General features: G+C 35.7%; 1 protein-coding gene across 3 annotated transcripts in view; it reads left to right on the top strand.

Moving 5' to 3' along the window:
* ZMYM2 (zinc finger MYM-type containing 2) overlaps positions 1-21,889 on the top strand; it is a gene marked incomplete at both ends in the record, with an annotated part of 125,890 nt that overhangs the window by 22,790 nt on the left and 81,211 nt on the right. Inside the window, 5 exons of one of the 3 annotated variants that reach the window (XM_084235416.1) lie at positions 10,735-11,226; positions 11,488-11,581; positions 17,887-18,172; positions 19,537-19,702; positions 20,618-20,830. In XM_084235416.1, the coding sequence (XP_084091542.1) occupies positions 10,735-11,226; positions 11,488-11,581; positions 17,887-18,172; positions 19,537-19,702; positions 20,618-20,830 (1,251 nt within the window). Of the gene's footprint in view, positions 1-10,724; positions 11,582-17,886; positions 18,173-19,536; positions 19,703-20,617; positions 20,831-21,889 lie in introns of those variants that run through there. The other 2 variants (XM_084235414.1, XM_084235415.1) reach the window with 2 other exon arrangements.

Genomic DNA, 21,889 nt, shown 5'->3' on the forward strand with positions numbered 1-21,889 from the left:
TTATTTGAAATTTTCTCTCTCTTCTTAGTGAGCCTAGCTAGCTTTAGGTTTCATTGATCTTTTGAATTTTCATCCCTTCATTGCTCTTTCTACCCCCTGCAGTTCCATTATTTTCTTGTTTAAAGTTTCAGTTTTGATCTTGTTTATTGATTGTGTTTCTCATAGTACTTATTTGCTTGATTATGGCATTTTTGAATTCTATATCTGAGAAGAGTATGTCTTTATGTTTGGGTTCTGGAGATTTGTTTTCTCTCTGTGGTGTATGGTTCTCCTGAACACTTGCTTGGCCTTTTGTATTTTTCTTTTTCCCCATTGTTTTCTTTTGGTTTGCTCAGCTGTCAGTGGGGCTTCTGTTGGGTGTGGGTCCTTCTGTCACACTGTTCTGGGTATTTGCCTGATGGCAGGCACAGCTGCTGGCACCTTGTGGGATCTGGGTGGTGCCAAGGCCTCCCTTGAAGCACTTCCCATCTGGCTCTGGTGGCCAGGAGGGCTAAGAGGACTCTGGGTCTGGGTCAAGGACAGAGTTGCTGGGAACTTACCCTGCCTGGAAGTGGCCTCCTTTGCACATTTTAAAATTATTTTGTGTTTGTTGCTGAATTGTAAGAATTCTTTTCATACTCTGGATATTAATTCCCTGTCAGATACATGATTTGTAAATATTTTGTCCATTCTGTGCATTGTTTTTTCATTTTCTTGTTAGTGTTCTTGCCACAAAAGTTTCGCGAAAGTTTTTTCAGCTTTATCAGTGAGTTTTATACTTTCTCGTTTTCCTATTACTCATTAGTGTCCTTTTGTTTCAGGTTGAAGAGCTCCCTTAACATATTAAAAGGGTGAACAATAATGTGCTCCTACAGATTTTGTTTATCTAGAAAGTTCCTTTCTCCTGTAATTCTGAAGGAAAACTTTGCTGGGTAGAGTATTGTTGATTTTCCTTTCTGTACAAAACTTTTTAGGTTTGATAAAATTTGTCTTTCTTTTGTTGCATGTGCTTTTGTTGTCACAACCAAGAAATCATTGCCAAATCCAATGTTACACAGTTTTTTTCCCCTATTTTCTAAGTTTTATAGTTTTAGTTCTTATGTATAGGTCTTTCATCTATTCTGAGGAAATTTTTATATGTAGTGTTACTGTTAGAAAAAGGGGACCTACTGCAATTCTTTTCTCGAAATGACTGTCCTTTACCCATTGAATGTCCTTAACCCATTTACATTGTTGAATGTCATGCTGACATTCAATAAATATCTGAGAATTTATTTTCAGGCCTTCTGTTAAATTCTATTGGTCTATATATTTGTCTTTATTCCAGTTCCATGCAGTTTTGATTCACTATAACTTTGTAGTAAGTTTTTTAAAAAATATTTATTTATTTTATGTGTACAAGAACTGGGGTACAGCCCAGAGCTACAGGGAGTGTGAAGATTCACCAGAGATAGAGTGGGAAGCAGAACAGGCAGATTGAAGTACACTGCTCAGGGGAGCAGCGGGCAAGACAGGAGAGGTCTTATGCGCCATGTGGATTGCTGCTTGGTTGAAGATCCCTGTCTATTCTCTTACTTGCAAAATTCTCTATTTGGGGGTCCATATTTGATTATTATGGATCGGGTCTGGATGTCTTAGAGTTTATCTTTTCATTTGCATGAGTATATTCACTATCATATTTGGGAAGTTTTTGGTCATTATTTCTCTCCACTTTTTTTGCTCCTCAGGTTGGATAACTGTATTATGTCTTGAAATTTACTGATTTTTTGCCTACTTAAATCTGCTCTATTGATCCCCTTGAGTGATTTTTCTTCTTTCTGTTGTATTTTTCATCTCTAGAGTTTATTTGGTAACTTCTTATAATTTATACCTTTTTGTGTTTTTAAAATTTGTTCATACATTGTTTTCTGGTTTCCTTTAGTTCTTTGTCCATGGTTTCGTTTAGCTCACTGGTTATTCTGATATTTGGGATTCCTCAGGTATGGTTTCTTTCAAATTCTTTTATTCCTGTGAATAGGGCATGCTTTTCTGTTACTTTGGATATCTGATAATTCAACTCTTGCTGCTGATTTTACCTTTTGGAGTGATGGAGGTATTTATTTTTGACTATTTCAAGACTACTTTTTTCAAGTGTATATTTCTTTGTGGTTACTCAACTTTCTGTTCTGTTATCCCTGTAATAAGTTGACAAACATTTCCTTAAATATGTAGATAGAGAAAAAATGAAATAAAGGTATATGACTCATTTAATCTGATAGATATTTTCCTGAAATCTGCCACCACCTTGAGGACTGACAGCTGGTCCAGACCACCCCAAATGTGCAATCTCAAATTTTGTTAGAATTTCTTTATTCCCAACCCTATGTCCAGCCATGCCTTCTAGGCACACAGGATGCTAATCATGATAGCCAAGTTGGGGTGAAGGATAGGGGATGGTTGCTGGATCATGCATTTTTTAGCTGATCAGCAACCTCTTCTTCAAGCACCCTTCATGTTGTAAGTGTCCAGTCAGATTTCAGTGACTCAGAGTAGTTGATTCTAATCATTTTATCCAGCTCAGTGGTTACTTGGGTAGGGAAATCCATACCTAGAACTTCCTGCTCCACTATATTGTGTGTTATCTGTCTTCACCTACTTTTTTCATCTCATATTTATAAGGGTCTGTTGCCTTATTTCGCTGAAAATTATTGTCTTCATCAGGACTTCTACCTCATGACAAGTAAATGTTAAAACTCCAAGTTTAACTTCATGTATAATTGGTAATTTCAAATCTTTCTTTACTATGGGTTCAGAGTTCACCTCTTTGAGACCTGCAAAGTCATAACAAAAATCTGTTTATCTGCTTTCTGTCTGCCACAGATTTGGTGCTGTTCTCCCTGTCTTTGTGGGTTTTCACGCTTCCTTAATTTACTTGACCTTTGGTAGAAGCAAAGTTTTATATCCCTGACTTCAATTGGCTATCTAATATTGCTTTTTAATATTAATAATAATAATAAAAAACATTGCTTTTTAATATTTCCCATTGTTTTGATGACATTTGGATTTATGTTAATATTAGGAAATAGGTCCACCTATTCTACGAATTTTCATTCTTAAAATTAAAAATTTTTCATACTTACTCAAAACTACTATGTGTCACAAACACATTTACTAGTACCCTCTACTATAGAGAATAATTCACTTTAGCCTTCTTGTAACTCTCTGGTACCCAAAAAGCTCTTTGATAATACTAGACCTAGATACTGATGAATGTTTTTGTTGAAATCACTTTGAATACAGAAATACTTTTCTTTTTTAAAAAGATTTATTTATTTATGCATACAAGAATTGGGGTACAGGCCAGAGTTGTGGGGGGTAAGAGGATTCACCAGAGACAGAGTGGGGAGCAGAACAAGCAGTACTACTGAAATACACTGCTGAGGGGAGCAGCGGGTGAGACAGCAGAGGTCTGCTGTGCCATCTGGGTAGCTCCCTGGCTGGGGATTGAACTCATGTTGCAGTGGCCGCAGATAGCTTCATAGGTTGCGTCTTAACCCTTTGTGCCACCAGGGAGGCCCCGGAAATACTTCCTTAATAATGTTGTTTCTTGAAAGTTCATAAACTTTTCTTAGCAAGTGCTAGTATTTTTTATGAATGCTGATATTTAGATTTTAACTGCTACCCTTTTTTAAAGATAATTGTTAATCGCTTCTCATTTAATCAGAATAAATTATCATAAATTCAGATAAAGCGGAAAACATAATTTGTGATGAGTATCTAGATATTTTGGGCTACTAAAAAATAACATGGACTGGGTGACTTGAAATAACAAACATTTCATTTTTAATAGTTTTGGAGACTGGGAAGTCCAAGATGAAGATGCTGGTAGATTTGTTGTATGGTGAGGGTCTGCTTCCTGGTTCATAAATGGACTGCTGACTTCTTTCTCTCTACCTACATAGTGGAATGGGGAAAGGAGCTCTTCATTTTTATGACTTTATCGCCTCTCAAAGGCCCTGCCTCCTAAGACATTGACATTGGGGCTAGGATTTCAGCATATGAATTTTCAGGTGGTGGAAAGTTGTACACTGAATATCACAGGTAGCTTAAAATTAAAAACGTACTGAAGTCCTGGTATACAGACACAAAATGGCTTGGTAATTGTGTAGCAGTTAATAGTGTGCTAATTGGATTTCACATTCAGTTCCTCTCTGAACTCGAAGAAAAATCCTGGAACTATTTCTCTACCACTTACACTGGAGAAAATTGAAGCTTGAGAAGTGAAGTTATTTGCTCAGTGTTAAGTTGCTAATTAGAATTGACTTGGTATAGAAAAGTGGCTAAATGGAATAGATTTTATTTGGATAATATAGATGTGGTCAACTTTTAGTTGGATTGTTTTTTCTTTATAGGATTAAGTAAATGTTTGCTGGTAGAAACACATTCTCAATGATGTAATAGTAATAATATGTAATAATATGTAATCACTTCAATAATAGAAGTGATAAAGTTGTTTACAGTCTAGGATTTGAAAATAGCTGTTATAGTTGAGTGATTATTGTGTTTGGGAAAGTGGATTACTATAGAGTTGTGTGCTAATAAAAGTTCTGTTTTTTTCTAAGAATGAATTGGTACCTAACAGCCACCAGAGGGTACTGTGATGTCAGTTCTAGCTTTTCTATTAGGGGCATTGATTGCTTCTGTTTTAGGTACAGGATCTAGAGAACTTATTTTTATTTAAAATCTATGAGTTTCATAGCATCTGTAGATTTATACCTCATTGCTCTTAATATCGTGATATTGATTGGAAATACTTCCTTCTGGTAAAAGATTATCAACTGCACGTTCAGGTCAGTCAGCAAATACATTTGTTTTTTGAATGTTGACCATTTATCTTTATTTGTTTCTTTCAGGAGAATATCAACTGTTGTGTTGATTCTCATTGACTCAACAAATTCTGGCACTTTGGGTTTTATATTTTTTAGTCTGACACTTTGGGCTTTATATCTTTTTCTTTTGAAACTGGTGTATTTTAAATATTGACGTGATTATTTTATTAAGTGACTATGCTTTTTTATTATTTTATTGTTCAGTATGTAATTGCATATAACATAGTAGTCATGGGTATTCAAACCCATGAATTGCTATAGTCTTGGGTGGCTTAATTTTGAGGATTTTTTTTTTTAAGTCTGTAAATCGAAGATAATAATGATTTTACTTAATTGGTTTGCTGTAATCTTTAACTGACATGAATATTTGGCTCCTAAATACTAATTCATTGTTAACATTGCTGGGTGAATGTGGTAGTATTTAAAAAAATTAGATATTAACAATTTGAATCACAGTGTTATTCAGCATATTTCAACTTAAAACTTTCTAGCAGTAATATTAATATTAATATTAATATTACTGTAGCAGTAATATTAAACATATATGAACTTATATATTTATATATTATATATAAATATTGTAGCAGTAATATTAAACATTTTTCATGTTTATTTAAAATTAAGTGAAGACCTCATTTGAGAATTCCCCCTAGGAATTGTTTCATCATAAAGAAGTCTAGAGTGGGCCTCCCTGGTGGCAAGGGTTAAAGACACAGCACTATCAAGTTATCACCAGCCACTGCAGCAGGAGTTCATCCCCACTGGCCAGGGAGCTAACCCATATGGTATAGCAGACCTCTCCTGTCTCGCCCTCTGCTCCCCTTAGTATTGTATTTCAGTAGATCTGTCTGTTCTGCTTGCCACTCTCTTTGGTGAATCTCTCACCTCGCACACCTGCCATATACCCCAGTTCTTGTATGCATAAATAAAAAAAATCTTAAAAAAAAAGAAGTCTAGATTTAGATTAATTTTGTTTGTATTTAAGTTTTGAAAATATATTTAATGTCCTAGAGTATGGAATGGTAATTGGTAAATCTTTGGGTAAACCAAATTGTCATCACTTCAGTTTTTAAATAGAATTATCTATTTCCTACAGCAAGTATTAAAGTATCTTTTGCCATTTTCCCATAATAACATGTCTTCGTTCTTGACACAGACAGAGCTCTTGCTCTATGAATGAGGACTAGCTTTGGAATCAAGCTTTGTACATAGTGTTTGAATTCTGGTGTTGTCCTAGGACCTCAGGCAGTTTTGATAAATATGCCTGAAGTACTGTTTTATTATAGAAAAATTTTAATATTTGTTTTATTTAATTTGAACTTTGTTATTACAGTTAAATGAAAGTAAAACCTTACGAAATACTGTATGTATGGAAAACATTTTTTTTTCTCATTATAGTGAATGGAGATGGTATATACTCTGGATACTAGAACTTGTTTTAATTAGGAATGCTTGATGAGAGAATAAGAAAATATATAACATAAGGCACTAGATTGTATATCTTGACAGATAATGACATTTAAAAAATAACTCCTGTATTAAAATGAACCTGCTGATTTTGCCTTCTGTCTTTCCACAAATAATTGTGACAATTATCTGTCTGTGTCCAGGAGCTGTTTTAGACAGTGAGAGGTCAGGTCACTTTTTAGACTGTCTACAGGGTTTTATGAAATAATTGGCATAATTGTATTTCATGTGATATATGCTGATTCTGTATTCCCCTGTATCTGGATACAGATTAGAGCTTCGTAGACTTTATATCATCTTCTGTTACTGACTCCTATTTTCCTCATTATTCATTCTATTATTTAGGTATCTGAAATTCTTTTTATTTTTTTTTTATTTTTTTTTTAACTTTTTTTTTTTTATAGAGGCATGTTTATTTATTTATTTATTATATTTGTTTGTTTTGTTTATACATGCACTGGGCACAGTCAGAAGCGCGGGAGGGTGAGAGAATTCACCAGAGCCAGAGTGGGGAGCAGAGCAGGCAGAGGGACTGAAGTACACTGCTGAGGGGAGCAGCGGGCGGCAGGAGAGGTCTGCGCACCATTTGGGATCCTCCTCCGGTGGCCGGGGAGCAGCCGGGGATCGAACCGGCGCCGCAGAGGCCGCAGGCAGCTTCGCAACCCAGCGCTCAACCGCTGCGCCACCGGGGAGGCCCTGAAATTCTTTTTAGATTAATGTGGAATTTAAAAATGTCACTTATTGATCACCTCCCCTACTCAATCTCCCTGCTCCTTTTAGCACTTTCTCGTCTCAGTATGTATTGATTCTTCCTGAGCGTTTTTCCCCATGAATTTACATACAAATATATGTTCTTTAGGAAAGTGGGGTGTGTGAGTGTATATGGATTTTTGGGAATGCATAACATTGTAACAATACTTTTTTGTGTGCTTTGTACCTTTCAGTTAACATTTTGTAGATAGTTTCATGTTGGTAACATCAGCTTGAAAGAAAACAGCTAATCTGTTCACTCTTTTTCATATTCTATTACTATTCTTGTTGCAACAATCATCGTCTTTCATTTGGGTTAGGGACCATCTAATGGTTTCTTTGCTTCTAATCTTGCCCTCTTATATCCATTTCCCATAGCGTGGTCTATTCAAAACAAGTTGAGCTTTTTGTCAGCATTTTGCTGAAAATGCTGCAGTGTTTCCTGTTATAGTAAAATCCAAATTCTTGTCTTTAGAATTTTTGTTTCCTTAAGCAAAGACTGTTTGCCTATATTGTTTATTGATTTTTCTAAAGTGTTTTGTGTATATAGGCACTCTACAAATCTTTGTTGAATGCAGTTAACTTGTTGACCTTAGTGAGTTTTGTGCTTTTTTTTTTTAAAGATTTATTTATTTATTTATACACACATTGGGTATAGTCAGAAGCTTGGGAGGGTGAGAGAATTCACCAGAGCCAGAGCTGGGAACAGAACAGACAATACACTGCTGAGGGGAGCAGTGGGCGTGGCAGGAGAGGTCTGTCGCGCCATGCGGGACCCTCGCTGGCAGCCGGGGATCGAACCGCAGCTTCTCAGCCCAGTGCTCAACCGCTGCGCCACCAGGGGAGGCCCAGTTTTGTGCATTTTTATATCTCATTGCATACTACTCTTACCCATCTAATTGCTCCAGATACCTTGGATTTTATATTGTTCTTGTATACATAAATAAATAAAAATAAATATTTTTTATTGTTGCTTGCATTGACTAACTGCATTCCCGTTAGACTTTTGCAGGAGCTGTTTTCTTTGTCTGAAATGGTCTTCCTCCAATTTTCCCAGTTTAATCTTTTCCACATTGAAATTTCAGATTCCATTGTAAATACTACCTACGCAAAGAGCTCTTTGAGCAACCAAGTGAAGTAGTTATCTTTTCACTCTGTTGTTACAATAACATAAAATTTAGTTATAAATGTTACTGAGAGGCCTCCCTGGTGGTATAGGGGTTAAGTCTCAGAGCTATCAAGCAATATGCTCTGTGGCCTGAGTTCAATACCTGGCTAGGGAGCTAACCCACATAGCACAGCAGACCTTCCCTGTCTCACCCGCTGCTCCCCTCAACAGTGTATTTCAGTAGATCTGCCTGTTCTCCTCCCCATTCTGTCTCTGGTGAATCCTCTTACTCCCTGTACCTCTGACCTGCACCCCAGTTCTTGTATGCATAAATAAATAAGAAATATTTTTTTTAAAAAGTAAATGTTAGTGAGATATCATGTTCAAAAATAAAGAAATATGACAAATTAAACACCTGACTATTTCATCCCTGTCATTCTTCTGCCAAAGTGATAATTATATTAGTGTCTTCATCCTTTCAGAGACTATTGCAATATAAACAAATAGCATTATATATGCAAGTGTTCTTATAACAGCCTAAAAAAATGAACACACTGGGAATCTTGTCTAAGTGACTTTATTTTATTTTATTTTTTTTAAAGATTTATTTATGTGAACAAGAAGTATAATATGGCCAGAGGTGCAAGGGGTGAGAGGACTCACCAGAGACAGAGTGGGGAGCAGAACAGGCAGATCTGTTAAATACTATGCTGAGGGGAGCACCTGGCTAGAGAGGAGAGCCTGCTGTGCCATGTGGATTACCTCCCTGGCTGGCAGGAGATCGAATTCGTGCTACAGTGGCTGGCTATAGCTTGATAGTGCTGTGTCTTTAACCCCTGCGCCACCGGGGAGGCCCTAAGTGACTTTATTAAAGAAAATCAGGACTACAAAAAATGTAAGAGTTGACATTTGGGCACTTATGCCAGTCTTTAAGATCTGTATAATCAGGTTTCCTTTTCAGATCATCTACTCTGAAAATGAGGCCTCGGTGTAGAAGCAATTGAAAATTTTGATCTGTCCCTTCTACAAATTTACCTACAATTTATATTTGTCCTTCATTTTTTTCCTCTCCTAGATTCTTTGTTTTCTGTGTGTGTGTGTATGTGTGTGTGTGTGTGTGTGTGTGTGCGTGCATTTAAAACCCTGTTTAGTCTCTTGAGATTAATGATTCCTGCTCAGGATTAGTTCTACCACCAGCAATGCCCAAGATCTCATCATTTTCTAACTGCTCAAGAACTTATTTTTTTTCTTTTCTGGCTCTTTATTTACTATTAATTCTCTGCTTTCTCTTTAGCTTTGGCCTAGCTCAGCATATCTACTAGATGCTCAGGATATAAGTAGTAGAGTGATGAAGAGTTTGGATGATTTAAAGTTATATCTGGGTATACTTCCTAGTTGTATGACTTGTCGGGTTAGTAAGCATTTATAAGCCACTATTTCTTAAGCATTAAAATGGGACAAATGTTACTATATCAAGCATTGTTTTTAAGATGTAACTAAGAAGTAGATTGTATTAGTTTTCTATGGCTATTGTACCCAATTGATAGCTTATAGGGCATTTTTCTCACAGTTCTAGAGGCCAGAAGTTGGAAATCAGTGATACTGGGCCACAAAACAGGGTGTCAGCAGGGCCAAACTTTTTCTCTTTAGGTTTTTGGGGAGAATCCTTTCCTTGCCTCTTCTACATTCTTATGACGGCCAACATTTCTTGACCATATCACTTCATTCTTCTCCAGTCTGTCTCCTTGGTGATATTGTCTTTTGTACCTGTTATCTTCAGCCTCCTTTTGTTAAGGGCATTTGTGATTGCTTTTAGGGCCCACCCAGGTAATCCAGATAACCTCATTTAAAATCCCTAACCTTAATCATAGCTGCAAAGATCCTTTCACCATATAAATAACATTTATAGCTTCCAGTGATTAGGACCCAATACATTAGGGGGCTGTTATTCACCCTGACATAGGGATAAAGCACATAGCTTAGTGACTGGCAAAAAAAGACTTAAACGTTTAGACTGGGTCAAGAAAGATTTCAGATCAGAGAGGATTTAATCATACTGTTACTTGGGAGCTAGGGAATGTTGAAAAGAAATCTTTAAAAAAAATGAAGTAAGGGAAATTAGGGACTAGTTCATATAATTTTATTTACTACATTGGATAGATGTGTAGAGGCAGAGTTTTATTGTTAGATTTTATTTTTCTGTTTAAATGTGACTAAAAGAATTTATGTTTTCAGTATTAAATTTTGTAGTGTATCATCAGTGTGCCTTGGAAAGGAGGTGATGGAGTAGGAATATATTGGATGTTACTAAATATAGGAGAATAGTCTTTTTTCTTAAACTAATATCTTAACATGTAAAATAGTTCAAGTGATTAGTGGATGACAGAAGATCACAGATTGGATATCAGATTTTTCCCGGATGTTAGATAAGAATCATTTTCATTTGGAATAAAAAAAGAAAATAAAAGTACCTTTAAAAAATTCTTGTTCACTAAGAGTAACATAAAAAGCCATACACTGACATTTTTTTCTTTTTTCCATCTCCTTAACAGATACTTTGGCATGGACGCAGGTTCAGTGGGAGGATTAGAATTGACTGATCAATCTCCTGTTTTACTAGGAAATACGGCCATGGCAACTAGTCTCACGAATGTCGGAAATTCATTCAGTGGTCCACCCAATTCTTTAGTTTCTAGAGCTACTAAATTTCAGAACTCATCAGTGGAAGATGATGATGATGTTGTTTTTATTGAACCTGTACAACCTCCCCCACCTTCTGCGCCAGTGGTAGCTGATCAAAGAACCATAACATTTACATCATCAAAAAATGAAGAACTACAAGGAAATGATTCCAAAATTGCTCCTTCCACAAAAGAATTGACTTCTCAAAAAGGAAGTGTAAGTGAGACAATTGTCATTGATGACGAAGAGGACATGGAAACAAATCAAGGTCAAGAGAAAAATTCCTCCAATTTTATTGAACGGAGGCCTTCTGAGAGTAAAAACAGAACCAATGATGTGGATTTCTCCACTTCCAGTTTTTCAAGAAGTAAGGTAAATGCAGGAATGGGTAATAGTGGTATTACCACAGAACCAGACTCTGAAATTCAGATTGCTAATGTTACAACCCTAGAAACAGGTGTAAGCTCTGTGAATGATGGCCAATTAGAAAATGCTGACGGGAGAGATATGAACTTAATGATTACACATGTAACGTCACTGCAGAATACCAACTTGGGAGATGTCTCTAACGGACTGCAGTCAAGTAATTTTGGTGTTAATATACAAACATACACCCCATCTTTAACTTCACAGACCAAGACTGGAGTAGGACCTTTTAATCCTGGTAGAATGAATGTGGCAGGAGATGTATTTCAGAATGGAGAATCTGCAACTCATCATAGTCCTGGTAAGCAGTAAGTGATCTTTTACCACATGTGAATACATATATTCTTTGACTGATTCTTTCTCATTGCAGTAATGGCACTGCCTTGCGTAGTGTATTCATGCAAGATAATTCTGTTGACTTTTAAGTTTGAAATTTACAAGTTTGAAAAACTAGTAAGAAATGTACCATGTATTGTATTTCTTCATGGATTCTTAGAAAAATAATAACAAAAACTTATGTCTAAGGGATTAAAAAAAATGCTCTACATCTACCACCACTAATTTAACAATTTGATCTTGTTTATTCACCTTTTACTAATATATTAGTATCATTTTACTATACAAATAGAGAAGAAAATGATAAATAGCACGTTTAAGGGCCAATAAAATATTGTATAATACAGTTGACTCTTGAGAAACTTGGGTTTAGATTTATGGATCTTTGAACAGTGAAAAATCAGCCTGTAACTTTCACTCAGTAAAAATGGAATTATAGCTGACTCTTGGTTATCCACCAGGGGAGAGGAGTATTGACTTAGGACAACCCCACTTCAAGCCCCCAACACCTGTTCTTGATAGTCTCCTCTCTGCTCTTCCTATCTAAAGGTACCCCCTTCATGGATTCAGCCAACCATGGGTGTTGGTTCAAACTGTGTTGTTCAAGGATCAACTGTAATTGCTTTTGGATTTGTTTTACTTTCTCTGTGTATAATTTTGATGACCTGTCTAGTTTTAATTTTTACTTAATAGCGCTTTCTTCATTTTTTACCCCAGTTTTGAAGGTTTATAATTTTCTTGATTATTAAAAAAAAAAAACTTTTCTGCAGCAGCTTTACTTTGTGAAAACGTAGATAAAAGAGGGAAGTTATAAGAACTTGATTATTTTTTTCATGACCATTTCTGTCTTTTTTTTAGTATATGTGCTGCCGAAGCGAGCACCATTTCTGTCTTTTTATCTCTGTCCCGAAGCCCGTGTGTATAGTCTGCCTCTCTCTGCCCACTACTCTTTGTGTCTGTCTCATTCTTTATCATTTTAGGTTCATTAGCAACTTAATCAACCTAGGAATTGTGAAGAATCATAAGGAATGTCTAAAAGCTAGGCTGTGGGCCTCCCCGGTGGCGCAGCGGTTGAGCACTGGGTTGCAAAGCTGCCCTCAGCCTCTGCAGCGCCAGTTCGATCCCCGGCTGCTCCCCGGCCACCGGAGGAGGGTCCCACATGGCGCGCAGACCTCTCCTGCCGCCCACTGCTCCCCTCAGCAGTGTACTTCAGTCCTGCCTGCTCTGCTCCCTGCTCTGGCTCTGGTGAATTCTCTCACCCTCCCGCGCTTCTGACTGCACCCAGTGCTTGTATAAATAAATAAAAAAATAAATAAATAAATTAAAAAAAATAAAAAAAATAAAAGCTAGGCTGTGTAGAATGGTCTATGAAATGCTAGTCATTTTTCTTTTTCACTTATTTTTTGGTTACAAGAGTAATGTCTAATCATTGACTGTGGAATAGTATGTTTGGAAAAATCTATAATTAACTAATGGAAGAAAATTTCCATGTAATCTAACTTAATAAAGATTACCACTATTGAAGTTTTGAGTGGTTATTTTTTAATTTTTTTCCTTTTTAATTTAGTTAAAATGTAATGCTATAATTTTGCTTTTTTTATTCTCTACTTAACATTGCACTGTACTTTCTCATGCCCCTTTCATTATTAATATGCAGAACTTTTAATGATTATACATTCCTATAGTTTGGGAATGTAGTAGTCATTGTTACTTTGTTATCAGAGTGACTGACTAGTTTTAATAAATAGGTTAAAATACTAATGAACAAGAAGAAAGGGTCTTTAAGCATATATTTGAACATATGCTTAAAGGAATAGCTTTTAGCTATTAACGGTTTTCAATTTTGTAGGTTTATCATTTGAATAAAGAAAGCTATTTAAACTTAAAGGCATCTATTAACTGGATTTTTTAATGACTGTACATTCCCATGTTTTGGGACTGTACATTCCCATATTTTAGACTTACAATAGGAGGTCTAAAATGAACATCTTTGTTCAAATTTCTCATTATTTCCCAAGAGTATATTCCTAAAAGTAAAGTTGCTGGGCCTAAGGATATGATTACTCCCATCCCCTAAAAGATTTTTGGTTTAAAAAATATCTGGTTTGTAGTAATTTTAAAAGAAGTACATTCCTTATTCTTAAGTTTTGAAACTTTCTTATGCCTTCCAAGATACTTACTATTTATAGAGATCTATCTATCTAAGTATGTCAGTGACTATGTGTGTTGCCTCTTTGTGTGTGATGTATGTGTGAGTATGAGCATTTTTACCTATTTATTTTTTCTTTATTATTTTAAAGATTTATTTATTTTTGTACAAGAACTGGGTTACAGGCTAGAGGTACCGAGGGTGAGAGGATTCACCAGAGACAGAGCAGGAAGCAGAACAGGCAGATGGACTGAAACACTGCTGAGGGGAGCAGCAGGCGAGACAGGAGAGGTCTGCCGCACCATGTGGGTATTTCCCGGATTGGCCGGGAATCAAACCGGTGCTGCAGAGGCTGCGGACAGCTTCACAGCGCTGCGCTCAAGCTGCTGTGCCACTGGGGAGGCCTGAGTATGAGCATTTTTAATTGTAGAATTGTATTGTCTTATTGCTTCCAGAAAATACTTACCGATTTATGCTACCACCAGCTGTATATTAGTGTCTTTCATTGTAATCTTCCAGCTAACATAAAAGTTTAAGAAATGATAATCCTCGGGCCTCCCCGGTGGCGCAGCGGTTGAGCGCTGGGTTGCGAAGCTGCCCGCGGCCTCTGCGGCGCCGGTTCGATCCCCGGCTGCTCCCAGGCCACTGGAGGAGGGTCCCACATGGCGCGCAGACCTCTCCTGCCGCCCGCTGCTCCCCTCAGCAGTGTACTTCGGTCCTTCTGTCTGCTCTGCTCCCCGCTCTGGCTCTGGTGAATTCTCTCACCCTCCCACGCTTCTGACTGTACCCAGTGCATGTATAAACAAAACAAACAAACAAACCAGCAAACAAATAAAGCATGCCTCTATTAAAAAAAAAAAAAAAGTGATAATCCTCAAATTAGTTACTTTGTTTTCTTGTAATTATAAATATATTAAAAACATGAATCTGAAACATGAGAATGAAAAAGTAAACTGTTCAATCTTGCCATTTTGGGATTGGTACATGTAAATCTAACTGGGCATCATAATATAGGTATAGTTTTGTAAACTCTTCCCTTCTACTGCCTCTTTAAATACCTGACACTAGATCTTGAACTTTTTGACCACATTATATATATGTTTGATTTTTGTAATTTTCTGTTTAGATCATTGGTTCTAGTGTTCACTATTTAAATAATTCTTAAGGATATTCTTATGCATGTATCTTGGGATACTTATTTGTTTAGGAATATTGGTTAGTCAAAGCACATGTCAGCATAAGACCTGGATTCCTGTATACAGACTTACACAAAGGGATGTAAAGTACGCATCAGAAAAACTACACAGACATACCTCTTGCTCTTGCATTTATGTGCTATTTTTATTTGAATAGAATTATAAAATTTTGGCCACTTATACAAATTCTTGGACTAATTGTGACTTGGGCAAAATTGTCTCTGTATAAGTAGTGGGTTTATACAAAATGGTTAGGTCCTTTCTATTCCTAAAAGTACTTTGATGTTACAGAATATGAACATATGAAAGTATAGGACTTGTAACAGCTGAAACATAAAGGGAGCCATTATATTATTTATTCAAGGTCTCAAGTCTAAATAGAAAAAAAAATACAAAGCAAAAGAAATCCCATTTTTAAAATCCAGTTAATAGCTTCCTTTAAGTTTAAATAGCTTTCTTTATTCAAATGATAAACCTACAAAATTGAAACCATAATAGCAAAAAGCTATTCCTTTAAGCATATGTTCAAATATAATTTTTGACTAAAGACCCTTTCTTCTTGTTCATTAGTATTTTAACCTATTTATTAAAACTGGTCAGTCATGGGCCTCCCCTGGTGGCATAGCGGTTGAGTGCTGGGCTGTGAAGCTGCCCACAGCCTCTGCAGCGCCAGTTCTATCCCCGGCCACCGGCGATGGTCCCACGTGGTGCGCAGAGCTCTTCTGTTGCACCTGCTGCTCCCCTCAGCAGTGTATTTCATCAGTCTGCCTGTTCTGTTCCCCGCTCTGGCTTCGGTGAATTCTCTCACTCTCCCGTGCTTCTGACTGTACCCAGTGCTTGTATAAATAAATAAATCTTAAAACAAAAACAAAACAAAACAAAAAACTGGTCAGTCACTCTGATGATAACAAAGTAACAAAATCGCTACATGGGCTCTGTTTTATACTCTGTGTATAAAATACATGTTTTTATGGGGATGGGGATCTGGAGGGTATTGTGAAGTAAGGTGATATTTGAATAGCATTGTATATAGTGCCAAGGTCAGAATCAGGAACTCTTCCTTTTCAAAGTTTCCCTAAACTCTGGATATATTTGTACTGATTGTGGGAGGAAAAAAAAAAATGCTTTTCACAAAGGAGAGCAGATTTTATGTAAAGAAGTTCAAAATTCAAAAGAAGCCAGAAAGCGTAAAAAAAATTCACAAGCGATCTAAGTAGAAATTAGAAGTGGAAGCTTGAAAAGTTGAAAAATGAAACAAGATTATAGTATTGGTGGTATACTGAAAGGCCTGTGGAACAGTAGCTAGGGCAGTAAGTTGGAAGCTTCTTACTATGTGCTAAGCTTACTAGTATGAGAGGAAAGATGAATAGCTGCCTTCTAATGTTAATGTTACACATATCCTTAATGCTGTGCTATGCTGAAATTTACAGTATGCAATATGTTGGATTGGTCACTATAGTTGGTTTAACATTGTCATTTCTGTGTAACATACCAATTTCATTGATATGTGGTATATTTGGAGATTGTGGAACCAAACATGTAGGAAAGCTGTTCTTGAAGTTGTTTTGACTGGGGCTGGGAGGGAAGATGTTTTGACTATAATTATATAGTTATATAACTTTATTATTATATTATTATATTATTATTATATTATATAACTTTATTAGCTATGGCATATTTGTCAAAAGTTCTGATTGGTGAGGATGTTATACTTTTATGCTGATATATGTCTTCCTGCTTAAAGCAAGCAATATTTTGTAAACTAGTTTCAATAACTAACGGTTAATGAATTTAGCTTCATATATACTAGTCACTATCATTTATTATATTTGTATGTTTATTTTTAAAAGATTGATTTATTTATGCATACAAGAGCTGGGGTATAGGCCAGAGAGGTGGAGGGGATTCACCAGAGACAGAGTGGGGAACAGAACAGGAGACTGAAATACACTGCTGAGGGGAGCAGTGGGCTAGACAGGAGAGGTCTGCTTCTCCTGGTGGGTTTCTGTTTGGCCTGTCAGGGATCTAACTCATGCTGCAGAGGCTGCGGTTTGCTTCATAGTGTGGTGCTTAACCCCTTGTGCCACCAGGGAGGCCCTGTTATGTTTATTATCATGTTAAATATTATCATTCCTGTGAGGTTGGTTTCATATCCAGTTTAGAGAAGAATAGGGCAGAGTTTAAGTTACTTTTCAGTCTAATAATGGGGCTGGACAGTCAACCAGCTTTTCTTACTCCAAAACTTATGTCCTTTACCTACCTCTGTGCTATGCAAAAGGTTTTTATATAAGTTAATGAGGAAAAAGAAATTTTCTTGGCATGCTCTATTGCCTACATGGAGTTTGCATATTTTCCCCTTGTCTGCGTGGGGAGACTCTGCTTTCACCAGGCACTCTGGTTTCCTTCTACAACCCAAAGTTGTGTTAGATTTCTTGGTATGTCTAAATTGTCCCAATCTGAGTGAGTGTGGGTGTGAGCATGCCCTGCCTTGAAAGGGGGTCCTGTGTAGGGTTAGGTCTCATTTTGCACCTCGAGCTGCATCCAGCCCTGCACAACCCTGAAGTGTAATAAGAGGGTTGGAAAATGAGTGAATGGATGGACAGAAATGTTTCTTGATTATTAGAAGTGTTTGTGTAAAGACTAAGAAATTTGGCAATTTATTTATTTTTTTTTGGTGACCAGAAATAACAATGTAGGAACTTAACTCTTGTTTTAATTAGCTTATGGTAAAATTGGTTTCATTTTATGTCCTTTCATTTAAAGTCAGTTTCCAAAAACTTACTGATAATGTTAACTGAAGACTTTACTGCTGTCTTGTCAATGTCTTAAACTTGTATAAATGGAATGTTAAAATTTTTTCTGATATAATTTTCACTGTGATGATAAATATGTCTGATTACTCTTTTTGTGTATTTTGTTTTTAAGATTCTTGGATTTCCCAGTCAGCTTCATTTCCCCGTAACCAGAAACAACCAGGGGTGGATTCTTTATCACCAGTGGCCTCACTTCCTAAACAGATTTTCCAGCCATCAGCTCAACAGCAACCCACTAAACCAGTTAAAGTCACTTGTGCAAACTGCAAAAAACCTTTGCAAAAGGGACAGACGGCTTACCAACGAAAAGGATCTGCTCACCTCTTTTGTTCTACCACCTGCCTTTCCTCCTTTTCTCACAAGCCTGCTCCAAAGAAGCTCTGTGTTATGTGTAAAAAGTAAGATTTGCCTTTCAACATAATTTCATAGGGTTTCATAATGGTGGTAGAAAATTTCACAAAAATTGTTAGTCTTAGGGGTAAATTACAAAATATTCACTAGTTAATTTACAATTCACTAGTTAAATTACAATTTAAAATAAATTACAATTTTAAATATTAATATTTAATATTAAAATATTAAATTTAAATATTAAAATATAAAATATTTTAAATTTTTAATATTAAAGTCAAACTCAAAGTTGTAATGGTTTTGGTGGGTTCTCTATCAAATCCAGATTGACCTCCTATTTGGATTGATTTTAACTTTGGTTTAGATAGATATGGGCCCTTGTAATTAATTTTGTCTGTAATCTTCATTGGACTCCTTGAATTTGTAAAAATGTATATGCATGTTATTTACATTTTTGATTATAAGAATTTAGTTTTAGCCAGATACATATGGTCAGCAGTTTATATATGTGACTAAGTATTAAAATAGGTCAAGTTTTACAGTATCTTCAGATTAAGACTATTTAAAACTGGCAAGTCTTGCATTGTGCATTTGTTTTGAATGTTGATAGAATACTAAATATTTTAAGACTGAAGTTCCAGTTTTTCACCAGCCTTTGAGAGACAGGATTCTTCTGACATTTTTTTAGGTCTTGCTTCACTAGTTAAAAATAATTATAATATGACATATTAAATGAATGGCCAGACAATGAATTTTTTGTAACATTTCATGGATCCGCCCAACTTTGTGAAGATGTTTTTAGACTTTAGACCTTTGGAAAAAGCTTAATGTTCTGTATAAATTTAATAGGGTAAAATATAGTTTATAGTAATAGATTTTTACATACTATATTCTGTAGGATCTTGAAATTCAGAATTAGAGGAAAAATTTAAAGGTCATTTATATTGTCATTTTAAACATGTTTTCTAATTGCAGTTGTAGTAGTGTATAGAATGATGGGTGGGGTTTTTTAAGTTATCACTTCTAGAATGTATGTTACATTCCTGTGGCCTAGATGTCCTTGCTTCTTATCCATGGGAGGGGAGTTGAATAGGTATTGTAAAACTATACCCCAGTTCTTGACATTAAATTCCAATGATTTATAGCAATATTTCCTTTTTCTAATTGTTTACAGTACATGTAAATCTTGTTATGAAGTTTGATGATAAATTGGGGTTGTGTCAAGGATTTAATAGTATAAAATAGTTTTGCTTCTCAATCTATGTGTTCATTTTATTGCCAAGAGTTTTTAAATAGAAATGATTTACTGGATTTAAAAATGTTCGATTCCCAGGATTAAATCTATGGGAATTAAAAATATCAGTTCCTTTGAAATAGAATTTTATTTTAGGTTATCCCCCTTATTTTTCAGGGATATAACTACAATGAAAGGAACCATTGTTGCTCAAGTGGATTCAAGCGAGTCCTTCCAGGAATTCTGTAGTACATCTTGTTTGTCTCTCTATGAAGACAAACAGAATCCTACTAAAGGAGCTCTAAATAAATCAAGATGTACAATTTGTGGTAAACTAACAGAGGTTTGTATTTTATCATTTAGCTAAAATTAAATGGGATGTTTTAATTTTAGTTAATAGGTACATATTTTTTCATCAGTGTTTTTACTTCATAGTGAGAATGTTTAAAAACTACTTTATAGGGCCTCCCCGGTGGCGCAGTGGTTGAGTGCTGGGCTGCGAAGCTGCCCGCGGCCTCTGTGGCGCCGGTTTGATCCCTGGCTCCCGACCACCGGAGGAGGGTCCCACATGGCGCGCAGACCTCTCCTGCCGCCCGCTGCTCCCCTCAGCAGTGTGCTTCGGTCCTTCTGCCTGCTCTGCTCCCCGCTCTGGCCTGGTGAATTCTCTCACCCTCCCGCGCTTCTGACTGTACCCAGTGCATGTATAAACAAACAAACAAACAAACAAATAAATAAATAAAACATGCCTCAATAAAATAAAACAAAACTAAAAACTACTTTATAAAATATCCCATTATGTAATTTCATTCTCCTACAGGGAGAATAATTTACAAAAAATTAAAATTAATAGAAAAGTGCCCGTTTTTCCCCCTGAAGTTGGGAGCACTCACACATCAACCCTTAGTGTTTAAATAGTCTATTTAAAATAGCAATGATCAATCTTACATAAGAAATAGAACAGATTTCTAGTCTGTTTTAGAAGTTTAATACCAGTTAATCAACCTGGGTCATTATTGTTTTTAGATACTTGTCGAGAAGTTTGTAGTGTCTTTGCTGGTGGCTTTTCCCCCCTTAACCATACATGTATTCCTTTTATGAATAAAAATAGTTCAAAGAATAATGTAATATACTTAATCTTTACTTATCCCTATAAGCCATCCACTGAAAAGTTATTGAGATATTTTCTATTAGAGTACCTTATTGTTTAGATCCTTGTCATATTACTACAAAAAACAAATTGTTACTGTTTTTCTTTTAGATTCGCCATGAAGTTAGCTTTAAAAATATGACTCATAAGCTGTGCAGTGACCACTGCTTTAATAGATACAGAATGGCCAATGGTTTAATAATGAATTGCTGTGAACAATGTGGAGAGTACTTGCCCAGCAAAGGTGCTGGAAATAATGTCCTGATGATTGATGGTCAGCAGAAAAGATTTTGCTGTCAAAGTTGTGTCAGTGAATACAAACAGGTAATTTGTTTTCTAATCAAAATTGCTGTAATAGTTTTTCTCTAGGTACTTTGTTTAATTTTATTACTGTTTTGAAATGATGGAGATGACCTATCTCAAAGGAATGCTGATATATCTATCTATATATATTTATATAGGTTATTGGAAATAAATTTATGATTGTAAATGTAAATGCTAGCAGAATTATTCCTCTTTCTTTCTTGAAAGGTGGAGAGGGGTTGCAAATACAATTTTTCAAACAGTTAAAACTTAATTTTGGATTTATCATCTTATATTTCAATTTTAAAGTGTCTATTTTTGAAATTTATATGCAAATTCAAAAGTAAAATGTATATAGAAAAGATACTCGGAAATCTAGCTCCAGTTTCTGTGTTTTTTTCATTCCTGCTGATCCTTCGTAGATAATAATTTTCAATTCTTACTACTTTAAGCTTTCCTTCTGAAAAATTAAGTCAATATATAATTCATTCTTACTTTCCCTTTTAAAAAAAAACCAAAGGCAGCATACTGTATATACTGTTCTCCACCTTCCATTTTTTACTGCTGTTTGTTTGTGAGCTGGTTGTTAAAATACATGTTACTAAAAATTATAGAAACTTACAAATTAAAGAAACTTAAAAATACAAATTTCATTTGTATTTGTTTTCTAGGACTGATGTAATAAAGTACTAAAGACTAGAGGGCATATATGCATTTTTTCAAACTTCTATAAGCTAGAAATCCTTCATGCTGTGTCCTCACATGGTCTTTCCTCTGTATGCAAACCGGGTATGGGGTTTAACATAGGGGGAAGGATAGATATCTTTGATTCTCCTCCTCTTTTAAGGACATCACTCCTATCTTATTAGGAGGACTCCACTATTGGGATGCCATTCAACCTTTACTGCCTTTTTAAAGACTCTGTCCCATATATAGTCTGATTTAGGGTTACGGTGTAAAGATATGATTTTTGCATGGACACAGTTTCTACTATTAACAGTATTTAAAGCACAGAAAATAAGTACTCAAAACATCTTACTTCCTAATGAATTTCTTACATTTAAATATCTGTGCTATTAA

This window comes from Talpa europaea (genome assembly GCF_964194135.1).
Source record: "Talpa europaea genome assembly, chromosome: 6".
Taxonomy (NCBI): Eukaryota; Metazoa; Chordata; class Mammalia; order Eulipotyphla; family Talpidae; genus Talpa; species Talpa europaea.